At 43.3% G+C, this 13,164-nt stretch overlaps 1 protein-coding gene across 1 annotated transcript; it reads right to left on the bottom strand.

Moving 5' to 3' along the window:
* Positions 1 to 10,711: 10,711 nt before the first annotated feature.
* On the bottom strand, positions 10,712 to 12,815 carry LOC134007349 (histone deacetylase complex subunit SAP18-like). The gene is made up of 4 exons (XM_062446762.1): positions 12,640 to 12,815; positions 12,136 to 12,245; positions 11,924 to 12,046; positions 10,712 to 11,112 (listed from the first exon to the last, which is right to left on the bottom strand). Exons 1-4 carry the CDS (start codon positions 12,709 to 12,711, stop codon positions 10,956 to 10,958), a joined length of 462 nt encoding a protein of 153 aa, XP_062302746.1. The 5' UTR covers positions 12,712 to 12,815; the 3' UTR covers positions 10,712 to 10,955.
* Between the last annotated feature and the right edge of the window lie 349 nt (positions 12,816 to 13,164).

Here is a 13,164-nt window from a genome sequence, read left to right as displayed (position 1 = left end):
AGGGTAGCGTCTCATAATGACAGGAAGTACATTGTAAATGTGTTTCTTTTGTAACAGAACTGGTTCAATGAACCTTGCTGGTGGGATGAGAAATGACTGCTGAAATATATAATGATCAAATAGAGCTATTGCAGTTCAAATACATCTGGTTAATCTCAATAAATCTGTGAGAGGACTAGACAACCAAAATATAGGATGATGAGGGTTATGGTTATGATGAGGATACAGGTGGTCCACTATTGCTGCTAAAACCTGGACAGACATCACCAGAATGCTCCTCTAGGTAAACAGAAGTTCTTCAGAAACATGTTTGGATAAAGTAGATTAAGCAACCACCAGTTAGCCTTCAAGCCTCCAGTGGGCCATGACCTACATCTGGTCCTGGTTCTGGTCTATGCTGTTTCTTGTCCTGGTCCGAGTCCTTGGCTGGTTTTGGTTCTGGTCTGGTCTGCTCCTGGTTTTAGTTTGTTCTTATTAACCCACAGATGTTTGCTCTCCCACTGTGACTACAAACCCTCTAGTGCTCCTGGGAAATATACACTGGAGTCTCATTCAGTAGTGAGGGATGTAAAGCCAGACACTGCACTGTAGGTGGTGTTATTGGTCCTTAGCGTAAATACTGATCTCGAGACCTTTTTTTTTTTAGCTAGCTGCACCTTTGGCCACACCCTTACCAGTTAGGATACCTGTGACAGGAGGGGAAGGTATCTTCTGGCTGTAGCTGGGAACGTAACATGTTTGTAAGTCTTTGAAATGTCATGGGGTTTTGATAACTGGTTGGTTATGTAAATCTGTTATTTATGTGTAAACTGGTCTTGGTGAAATGTGTGGTTCCCTGTGGATCTGCAGGTTCTCTCCACCTCCCTCGGTCTGGGAGATGGAGGGGTGGAAGACTCCACTCTCTCTGTGGGCCACCATTACAAATCACCTTAAGGACCCTGATGCTGACCGTGTTGGAGGAACAGCAGAAGGTCCTGTTACCTGTCCACTGTGTTGCGTTTGTACTGAGACGAGAAGAAGACCCTGTTTGTGATGGAGATACTGTTTGTAATCTGAGGTTGTGTCTTTTAAAATCTGCAGTGTTTGTCATAGTTCCAAATGACTTGTTGGGTTCTGTGCGAGCACTCGCAGTCCTGGTTTCATATTGCTGCCATCTAGGAAGAGCTTCAGCTCCATCAATTAGCATGTTGATGGAGATGCAGAATGTCTCCCAGGTAACCTGTCATCTAGTTTAGATGACAAGATGTGTGGGCAGGAGCAGCCAGCATGTAATGTTCTAGAAGGACTGCACTTCCCTTTGTGTTCTGATGTACACACTCTCTTGCGCTCACATTTTCTCACTCTGTCTTCTCTTTCACTTCCTGTTAAATGCACAAACACATTTCATGCTATTTTCAACAACTCTTTACAGACTCTATTTCCATTGAGCTGTTTTGTCAGATGAATCACTTCTTGCTATCATTCAGTTGCAAGAGGAACCCTCTGTCTGTCCTACACTTCTCTCTTAGTTTATCATGATCCACCTGTTGCATGGTAAAAGGGAAAGTTGGAAACATGCATGTGGTACTGTTAGACTATGTGTATCAATTCAATAAAAACATTTTAAAAAGCTTCTGACGGTTGGTGTACCGCTAACACTTTACATACAGACCGGACAGTTTGTGTCTATCCATTGTATCCACAGATAAAACATTGAATAAAGTATTTATATAAAGAGACTTCTTTTATATTGCCCTCAGTCATCATTTTCTTTATATTTTGAAATGTAATGAAAAGCACACCAATTAATTATTTGTTTTTCAAATTTGTTATCATAAAGGGCAGACTATTCAATTTATTGTGCTTATCATTTATAAGGCCATAAACAAATCACGGTAAATTCTTATACACACAGACACATACTCATGCACACACCCCCATGCTCACAGACAACACACAAACTCGCAAGCTGGCACCAAAATCTGTTTGGCGAGGTTGCATGGAAAGGTTGCTTGATGCACACACACACAAACACACATGCACACACACTCACACGTACACACACAACACACAACCACACTTCATACACACACACATACCTCATACACACACACATGCATGCACACCCACTCTACCGACATCGCAGGCTGGGCTCTTCAGGGTAATTGTTGCCACTCAGAGCCGGGCGGCCAAGTTTTTGCCTGTTTGAAGTCCCATTATGGTCGTTATAGCAACCAGCCTCTGGATCCAATCAGCCTGTCAGGCCGAACAGAGCGCTGGAAGCTGTGTGGTATGGGTGTATATAGTGTGGGTGTATGTGGTGTGTGTGTGTATATGTGTGTGAGAGTGGTGTGGGGTGTGTGTGTGGTGTGTATGAGGTGTGTACATGTGTGTATGGTGTAGGCAGTGATGGAAAGAGTACTGAAAATGGGTACATAGATAATACTCAATTACAAGTCAAAATACAGGTGTTCAAAAAGTACTTAAAAGTGCAAATTACTCTTCTCAAAAACTACTCAGAGTACTAGTTACTTTTTAGCTGGTGATATGTAATGAATTTTCTAATAACCTTTTAATACAATCAAAGATCCATAAATAAAAATAGTGACTTCAAAAAAACCAAAATGTTAACTTTATTGATGAATGGTAAAGTGCTTTTTGAGATTAGAGGTTAAATTCTTGTAAACCAAAATCACCGCAGATGGCAAACAAAGTTAGCATCGCATTAGCACGCTGTCACCTAACCTCCCTCTGTAGCCTACACTCCTCCAGGCGCGGCCATGGGCACTCGTCAGACGGTATTTCTTTGTCCTTTTCAATGAGTTCATGGTGGCTGTCATTAATCTCCATCATGTGGTTGGTTTGCTTCTTCAAAACTTCAGTTCTGTCCATAAATTAACTGTCTGTGCGATTATTACGAAAAACTCTCTGAAACCTGCTGGATGTGGAATTTTTTTCAGTCCAAATATCAGGGTTTTAATTATGGAGGACCAAACCTGCCATAATAAAAAATAAATGAATAAATAAATGTGTCAATAAATTTATTTATACAGTACCAGTCAAATGTTTTGACACATTTTCCCATAATGTGTCCAAACTTTTGACTGGTACTGTACATCAAAAAATAAAAATAAATATATACAGAATATATATTCTGCATTTATTTTTGTGTTCATTTATTTCTGTATTTCCTTGTCCTTAAGCTAATGAGGTAAGCTGTCAATCAATGCATGTCACGGTGTCACCCTAACCCCATTGGTTGATCTGTATCGGCGTGCAAAGATGGACTTTCCATGCCTGGGGTTGCTATAACTACCTCAGTAAACAAATGGCTGCACTCACGCAAGTGCTAGTCCAGATGTTTTACTTTTTGCGTCCAGATTCTCAGAATTACTTTATTATGTATTGTAGATGATGAGATATTCAAAGTCTTTACAATTTTACATTGAGGAACATTATTCTGAAATGGTTCCACAATATGTAGATGCAGATTGGTGAACCTCTGCCCATCGTTACTTCTGAGATTCTGCCTCTGTAAGATACTGTTTTTATACCCAATCATGTAACTGACCTGTTTGCATTTTACCAGGTTAGTTGTAGTTGAGTTTCTGAGATTTTAAAATCATTGCATTCTGTTCATATTTACGTTTCGAACAGCATCCCAACTTTTTTGGAATTGGGGTTGTAGATATGCAGCATATATACTGTATATTTAAAGAGAGCAGTGTATGTGACCTTTACAAATAGGACACGTGTTGAATCCAATTATCACTCTCTTCGTGCTATGGTCTCTCATGAAGCACCAAGACAACAATCCAGTAAATCTGACAAGGGTTAGTCTCACATAGAATAAATGTGTTGGTGTCTGGGAGAGAGAGAGATGGGGGGGAGGGAGGGAGAGAGAGAGGGGGGGGGGGGGAGGGAGGGAGAGAGAGAGAGAGAGAGAGAGAGAGAGAGAGAGAGAGAGAGAGAGAGAGAGAGAGAGAGAGAGAGAGAGAGAGAGAGAGAGAAGGAAACCAGGACATAGAAAGAAACTAGCTGTGGAATAAAAAATAGAATCAGATTCAAGTGTAGATACTAGAGCAATAACTGACTGTTTGGGAAGAAGGTGACCTTGTCATTAACTGCAGGGGTAAAAAAAAAACTGTCATTTAGACTTCTTCTGTCAGTCCTGAATACTGTCCAGACAAGCTGAGACGATGCTATCTCTATACTGTAGATGAATGCTGTCTCTATAGAGTATACCATCTCTATCGATGAATGCTGTCTCTATAATACTATATATATAGATTAATACTGTCTCTATAGATGATACTATCTCTATAGATGAGCACTAGAAAGAGAAGATATGGGTACCTCCTACTGTAAGATATAATTTTGCCCTTATGTATGTTTAAAAATCTAATAATGGCAATGCTTGTGTAGAGGTCTATAGACTGCATGCCAACATGTTTGTACGTCTTTGTAGCTATGTGTATGAAGAGTGTGTTTTATATATTTTAAAGGGCATGTTTAATCGAACCAGCAACCTTCTGATTACTAGCCCGATTCCTTAACCGCTCAGCCACCAGACTCCCATGTATGTGTATGTATGTGTTAGACAGTGTTTGTTTACGTGAGAGTAAACAACACATGTTTTTGTGTAAGGTTTTATGTTGTTTCATGTGTGTGTAAGAGTGTTTGCATGTATATATGTAGAGTACGTTTGTATATATGCATTTACCGGTGTGTTTGTATATACAGTATGTGTGTAAAGGTGTGTGTGTGTATACAGTACATGTGTGAAGGTGTGTGTGTATATACAGTATGTGTGTAAAGGTGTGTGTGTGTATACAGTACATGTGTGAAGGTGTGTGTATATACAGTATGTGTGTAAAGGTGTGTGAGCTTGTATATACAGTACATGTGTAAAGGTGTGTGTGCTTGTATACAGTACATGTGTGAAGGTGTGTGTGCTTGTATACACAGTATGTGTGTAAAGGTGTGTGTGTTTGTGCTAGCACTAAGCTTGTTGGGTTGTTGGGTTGGAATAGTGAATGTGGGGTGGAGAACTTTTTCTCTTTTTCTCTCCGTTCTTTCCTTCTCTCTCTTTTGGCCTCCCTCCCTCTCTTTCTCTCTTCCTCTGTCTTTCCCTTTCTCTCTTTCGGTCTCTGTCTCTCTCTCTCTTTCAGTCTCTCTCTCTCTCCCTCTGTCTTTCCCTCTCTCTCTCTCTCTCTCTCTCTCTCTCTCTCTCTCTCTCTTTCGGTCTCTTTAATTTTATTTGGGTTGTTTGGAAGAGAGACATGGTGACATTTACAGTTTCTCCCTCTGGAGTTCTGACTGACAGCAAGGCCTACAGGGCACTAGAGATGCGTGTGTGCGTGTGTGTGTGTGCGTGTGTGCGTGTTCATGTGTGCACAAGTGTACTCATGTTTGTCTGTATGTCCTCTGCTCCTCCCCCCCCTCCTCTTCTAAACCCGAGTCCTCTCCCCTGTACTGTCCACCGACCCTTATCAGCTTACAATGACCAAATTTTCTAGAATAGTGCATTAATATCCAACCTCTAATCTACATGATGAACTCTCTGGGAAATGCAAATGTTCAATGACGTCTGCTGTTTTGTCCTTAACGAGGTGTTCAATAATGAGGCTCAGAAGACCATGGGTGGAAAGAGCTGAATAAGTCCAGGTGCTGTTGAAATCAGCATGGAAAGATGTTACAGTTTTTCTCAAAAGCTAAAACACTAAAACCCATTGCCTGAACTCATGTAGCTCATTGTGCAGTCTGTTGTCAATACCTTAAACCATTTCACATGGTAAAACACAATTTGCAGACCTCACTTAGACTTTTCAGCAAAACTTCTCATTCTCAAAACACATTCTGCACTCTAATGCAAATGTCATACATACTGGTAAACACAAGTGGCAACAATCAATTACAAATAGAGAAAACATGTCATTAATTAAACACAACCAGTCAAAATTGATTTCACTTGTTGGGTGTGCTTTGCCTTCGGCAAGGGCACAACCTTTGTTATTTCACATATATATTTATTATTATTTATTATTGTTTATTTTCGCCCCCCTAAGGATCAGTCAATATTTGGACTACATACACAACGGCGGTGTCAAAAGGTTCGTCTTGTTAGCGATTGCGTTGGTTGTATTTTTATTTACGTTCCGTTGCATGGTTTAAGTAGAAATTGCGTTTTTGTGGTGAAAAGTGAAGCTAACGGTGGCTAATTTGCTAGCCACAGTCACTGACGTTACTAACGTCACTAACGTCACGAAAACACGCGTGACTACCCTTGGCAGAACATTCGTTTCGCATCTGTTAACTTGGGGGATAGCTAGGCTAACTATAGCTTTACTGCAAGGCAGCTGCAGAAACGCCACAAGCAAAGAGGCCAGGGTGATAACTATTTACTCATTGGGTGTGCTCAAGCCTTCGGCGAGAGCACAACCTTTGTTCTCTCACATATATATTATTATTATTATTATTTTTATTTCTTTTTGCCCCCCTAAAACTCAGTCAATATTTGGCCTACATAGACAACGTAGGTGTCAAAAGTTTCGTCTTGGAAGCGATTGAGTTGCTTGTATTGGGATTTACGCTCCGTTGCACGGTTTAAGTAGAAATTACGTTTTTGTGTCGAAAAGTGAAGCTAACGGTGGCTAACTTGCTAACCACAGTCAATGACGCTACTTACGTCACTAACGTCACGAAAACACGCGTGACTACCTCTAGCAGAATATTAGTTTAGCAGCTCGTTAACTTCTGGGAGATAGCTAGGCTAACTATAGCTTTACTGCAAGGCAGCTGCAGAAACGCCACAAGCAAAGAGGCCAGGGTGATAACTATTTACTCATTTTACTTTGTGATATGACACACAATTGTGATGTGTAATGTACAATATAAGCTGATATTATTAAGGAAGTACATCTACTTTCGGAAACAGTAGTCTACTATTTCACTGAAGTATTAGCATCATGACATTAGCCTGTGTTGCCCGGGCAACACATACTACAGTGGTCTATGATGTAGCGTTATCTGTTTTCAATCGTTAAAATAAACATTCCTCACATATACATTTTCGTTGTAGGATTTATTCTGACATTAGTAAACGATTTGTTGGTGAAATTACCATTACCTGTGGTTTCAAACCAGTGTAGCTCACTGCAACGCTGTAGCTTAGGTGAGACACACTACAAAAACATCTACACTACACAGCTGTTTAGGAAGTCAAACGGCAACAGAACATGTTCGGCACTCCCCTTACTTAAATCAAAAGTCTATATAACTACTAACCTGAACTTCATTGCCACAGCCTAAACGTTGTCAATCTGTTCATGAAAATAATTAATTTCAGCTTAAACCGTACAACGGAACGTTAAATCCAATTCAACCAACGCAATCGCTACCAAGACGAACACAGCAGTAGTCTAGTACTGTGCCGTATTATTGTAACGTATGAATGATAAGATTTTAATCTCTGAATAAACTTGTGTCATCGTGACACAAGTGTCACGATGACTTTACATTCACATTACACTTTACATTACAAACTAGAAAAACTTATAAAAAATGAAGACGTTTGGGAGAAAGCATTTTAACCCTTGTGTTATCTTCGGGTCATTCTGACCCATCAGTCATTGTGACCCACCGTCGTATTGCGACAGATTTACCGCATACAAAGACAAAGTGAAGCATTTTCTTTTAACCGTTGGGCTGTCTCAGACCCCCCACATTGCAAAGGTTAAAAGAAAATTATTTTAATTTGTTTTTGTATTGGGTAAAATTGGGTAAACACAACGATGGTTCGTTATGAACCTTTGGGTCATGTGACCCGAAGGCAGCACGAGGGTTAAGACATTGTTTGGAGAGCTGAGACAACAGGAATATATAGAGATGATAAAGAGAAATACCAAGTTTAACACATTCATGACTGACATCCATCAAAAAAAATTGTCTTTCAATTACAATTCAGAGGGGGAGCAGAGGGAGTATCTGAGAGGAGGAGCAGAGGGAGTATCTGAGAGGAGGAGCAGAGGGAGTATCTGAGAGGGGGAGCAGAGGGAGTATCTGAGAGGGGGAGCAGAGGGAGTATCTGAGAGGGGGAGCAGAGGGAGTATCTGAGAGGGGGAGCAGAGGGAGTATCTGAGAGGGGGAGCAGAGGGAGTATCTGAGAGGAGGAGCAGAGGGAGTATCTGAGAGGGGGAGCAGAGGGAGTATCTGAGAGGGGGAGCAGAGGGAGTATCTGAGAGGGGGAGCAAAGGGAGTATCTGAGAGGGGGAGCAGAGGGAGTATCTGAGAGGGGGGGCAGAGGGAGTATCTGAGAGGGGGAGCAGAGGGAGTATCTGAGAGGGGGAGCAGAGGGAGTATCTGAGAGGAGGAGCAGAGGGAGTATCTGAGAGGGGGAGCAGAGGGAGTATCTGAGAGGAGGAGCAGAGGGAGTATCTGAGAGGGGGAGCAGAGGGAGTATCTGAGAGGAGGAGCAGAGGGAGTATCTGAGAGGGGGAGCAGAGGGAGTATCTGAGAGGGGGAGCAGAGGGAGTATCTGAGAGGGGGGGCACAGGGAGTATCTGAGAGGGGGAGCAGAGGGAGTATCTGAGAGGGGGGGCAGAGGGAGTATCTGAGAGGGGGAGCACAGGGAGTATCTGAGAGGGGGGGCAGAGGGAGTATCTGAGAGGGGGAGCACAGGGAGTATCTGAGAGGGGGGGCAGAGGGAGTATCTGAGAGGGGGAGCAGAGGGAGTATCTGAGAGGGGGAGCAGAGGGAGTATCTGAGAGGGGGAGGAGAGTATCTGAGAGGGGGAGCAGAGGGAGTATCTGAGAGGGGGAGCAGAGGGAGTATCTGAGAGGGGGAGCAGAGGGAGTATCTGAGAGGGGGAGCAGAGGGAGTATCTGAGAGGAGGAGCAGAGGGAGTATCTGAGAGGAGGAGCAGAGGGAGTATCTGAGAGGGGGAGCAGAGGGAGTATCTGAGAGGGGGAGCAGAGGGAGTATCTGAGAGGGGGAGCAGAGGGATTATCTGAGAGGGGGAGCAGAGGGAGTATCTGAGAGGGGGAGCAGAGGAAGTATCTGAGAGGGGGAGCAGAGGGAGAAGAGAAATGGAGAGAATAGACAAAGTGGGCAGGACAACAGAGACAGGCAGAGAGAAAAATGCTTTTTTTGCTTCTTAACCCTTGTGTTATCTTCGGGTCGTTCTGACCCATCAGTCATTGTGACCCACCGTCGTATTGCGACAACTTTACCGCATACAAAAACAAAGTGAAGCATTTTCTTTTAACCGTTGGGCTGTCTCAGACCCCCCACATTGCAAAGGTTAAAAGAAAATTATTTTTATTTGTTTTTGTATTGGGTAAAATTGGGTAAACACAACGATGGTTCGTTATGAACCTTTGGGTCATGTGACCCGAAGGCAGCACGAGGGTTAAATGTCAGCGATCCGTATCCGGGTGTGTCATCACTTGCTGTCTCTCTCATCCACACTCACACACGCATGCACATGCATTAACACACACACGCATTAACACACAAACACATGCACACGCATTAACACACACACAAGCAGACTGCTGTGCCAGAAGCCAAGTCAAGATCTGTCAGTTCTCTGCCGCTACTGTGGGGAGAGAGGGTTTGGTCTCTACTAGACAGAGGATCTGGTCTCTACTAGACAGAGGATCTGGTCTCTGTATTAAAGCAAGATTGTTTGAGAGTTAGACTTTTAGACAGTAACATAATTATAAAGAGTAAGTTCAAGAGGTTCAACAGGTGTGTTGAAATTCATGGTAAGAGATCACATGGGTTATAGGTTTAGTATACTCTTACATTTACATTTAGTCATTTAGCAGACGCTCTTATCCAGAGCGAGTTACAGTAAGTACAGGGACATTCCCCTGAGGCAAGTAGGGTGAAGTGCCTTGCCCAAGGACACAACGTCAGTTGGCATGACCGGGAATCGAACTGGCAACCTTCAGATTACTAGCCCGATTCCCTCACCGCTCAGCCATCTGACTCCTGTATATTTTTCCTCCTCTTGTATATTTTTTAGGTCTATAATATTATATGTTAACTTGTCATAGGTGTAAACTTGTTGTGAGTACTTATGTCATGTTATGCCAGGTTGCTTTGCATTGTCTTGTCCTAAGAATGTCAGTGCCCAGTCTGATCCTGTGTTGGTCTGTGCATCTGACAATAGGGCATTTCATAGGCACCAAGATACTTCCGGGTGGCAGAACGCAAGCGGCTTCCACTGACCAGAGAAGAGATCCAGCCGCTACTGTAAACATAGATTTTCTTAACATTTCACAATGTTTTAACTAACAGAAATACAAATACCTTCTGCCACATTATTGTTTTCTCATGAGTACAAATAAAGCCAGTGATCAAATTGACAAGGTCAAATTAATACACAAATTAATTTAGTAGTATAAGTGGGTAGATATAAAAATTATCTCCCTTCCAAGCAATTTTCTCGTGTTAGGGTTTATTATTATTTACTAGTGGTGTCATCGGCTTTGACACCCGGAAGAACGTCTATTATTGTTGTGACGTCATGGTCAATAGTTCTATAAAAGACTTGAACTTGAATGAGGACAAAGGAAATGTTGCTTCTGCACTGCCAGCTGCTGCTGCTGTCCAGGTGGGGGTGGTCTAGTGAGCTGGCTGGTTACTGCTGCCCCCTGCAGGGAAGCCCATGACACAATCTAAAACCCCATGGCTTCAAACCCATCCTGCACAAACTAAAGACCCATTTATTGTAAAAGGCAACTTTATTTTACAAGCATTTTCCACAAGGGACAAGAAAGGGTTATTTTATGACATCTTTAAAAAGAGAAAAAAAACAGCATAAGCATGTGGTCAGAAGAGCTCAGAGTCTGCAAGTTAGATGTATAATATAGATGTATAAGATACTGTGTAAAATGTATGCGCGAAAGATAAAGAGGGGAAGAGAGAGGTGGAGGGGTAAAGAGGGGAGAGATACAGGGGGAGAGCATCTAGAAAGGCCTCATGCGCGTGTTGAGGGGAGGGGCTCTGTTAGGAGGGGTGATGGTGATGTCCAGGTAATCTCCTATCTGGAAGCGCTGGGACTGGAGAGTCATGGAGTCGTCTGCCCCCTTCCGGCCAGACACGGTACTGCCAATGTCCTTCACCCTGGGGGAAGAAGCCTGGTGAGGGGTCTGCTGTAGAGGGCCAACCCTAACCCTGGGGGAAGAAGCCTGGTGAGGGGTCTGCTGTAGAGGGCCAACCCTAACCCTAACCCTGGGGGAAGAAGCCTGGTGAGGGGTCTGCTGTAGAGGGCCAACCCTAACCCTAACCCTGGGGGAAGAAGCCTGGTGAGGGGTCTGCTGTAGAGGGCCAACCCTAACCCTGGGGGAAGAAGCCTGGTGAGGGGTCTGCTGTAGAGGGCCAACCCTAACCCTAACCCTGGGGGAAGAAGCCTGGTGAGGGGTCTGCTGTAGAGGGCCAACCCTAACCCTAACCCTGGGGGAAGAAGCCACATCTGCTGGAGGAGATCATCAACCCTAATCCTTCTAAATACCCATCTGAGCATTGATGTAGTTGTGCCTTAGTAGGTGGGCATACTGTGTTTAAACAACCCCAATGCATAAAATGAAAGATCAAAACCCAAGTCAGGTTTAGAAACAGGAGTGTGCTCATGACACTACTCATGATAGAACGATGTGAAGTTCATCTTTCTCTTTGGTCAATTTTTTCACATGGAATGTGAATCAAGTGAGAATACGGCAAGTACGCTTCTCAGAGGTGGATATAGAGTAAATTCCTTTCCTTTGAGGTGGTTAAATGTTGTTTACCTGTGTACACACACACTACACCACTTCATCAGAGTATCAGATGACTGGTTGGACTATCCTCGCTGCCCTGTGTTTGCTTTCTTCTGAAACTGGAAAGTAAACAACTTCGTGAGAGGGCCATCTGTAGCTGCATGTGGGTGCTAGATTACCTGTAGCTCTGTCTTTTAGGCTCTGGATAAACGATCGCAAATCCAAAGTGCGTCCCTTTCTTCCGCGCGTCTGGATACACCTCCTTCACGAGGCTGGTCAGCTCTTTCAGCGTTGCATCCATCCTACACACAAACACAATGCCGTGGTTAAAAAGACCCAACGCGCCTGCCAAGTTGTAACAGACAAACTTAAACTACATCATTTCTCTCACCATGTGTATATTTGCAGTTCACTGGAGGGGACGTTTCCTCGTGCAAATTCGTCCGGTCGGTGGTGTCTTCCGCTGTTTGTAGTAAATACCCGCAACAGTAATGGACACGTCTGTATGAACAACATATTTTGCGTTAGGTAACCGGGTGCCAGCAACGCAAGCTCGATCATGCCTAGCTAACTACGTTAGTCAACTGACTATGCTAGGTAGCTAGCAAGCTAATCCGTAGCCATACTATATTTGCATTCGTGTGAGACGTGATAGCTAATTAGATTTGCTAGTTTGGTTTGGCTAGGTTAGTTTGCAATGTGCAAGACCAAGAAAGACCTGAGCCAATCACCACAAGCTCGTGATAGCAAACATCCATTTTCTCGTGCTACTGAAGAGTTGCACACCTTCTTGAATCTAACAGTATCCAGACAGCCTGGCTAGCTAGCTAACAGAGCTTCAAACACACTGACCGTGCATTTGCGCTCTGTATTGATATAAATAGCTCCTTTCTACCTTTTCACGGTCAATAGGCTTTTCTGGTTCCTTTTTAATCTCTTCTTGCGTAATCCTAGACTCAAGAGCCATTTCTGGAAAATATTTCAGTCGCGTTCTTGTTAGAAGAATGTTTGCTAAGGCTAGTAGCAATGTTTGAACGAAATGTGTCTTTCGTTCAGCTGGGAAAGCTATTTCCGTTTCCGTCGAAAGTAACACGTAACTTCCTTCTTAAAGGGACACTTCGCCAAAAATCAAAAACACAGATTTTTTCACTTACAGTAATGCCACTTATCCATCTACATTGTTTGGGTGTGAGTTGCCGGGTGTATATTACGTTTATTAATTTTATGGTGGGGTCTGGACTATTCAAACAAGGTTTGAGTCCAAGTCACACCAGTGGCGAAAAAGGATACCTTCAGAACCTGTCTTTGTGCAGTTCTAGCACCTTTTGGTGTCCACTCTATTGTAACCTATCCCAAACCCTGTGCTCTGCTGACACTGTTGGTTCGGCAGGACAGTACCAGTGGGTTGGGAGTCAAAAGA

Source organism: Osmerus eperlanus, chromosome 21, assembly GCF_963692335.1.
Source record: "Osmerus eperlanus chromosome 21, fOsmEpe2.1, whole genome shotgun sequence".
NCBI lineage: Eukaryota > Metazoa > Chordata > Actinopteri > Osmeriformes > Osmeridae > Osmerus > Osmerus eperlanus.
Note: the sequence above shows the minus strand (reverse complement) of the source record. Positions and strands in the feature narration are given on the sequence as shown.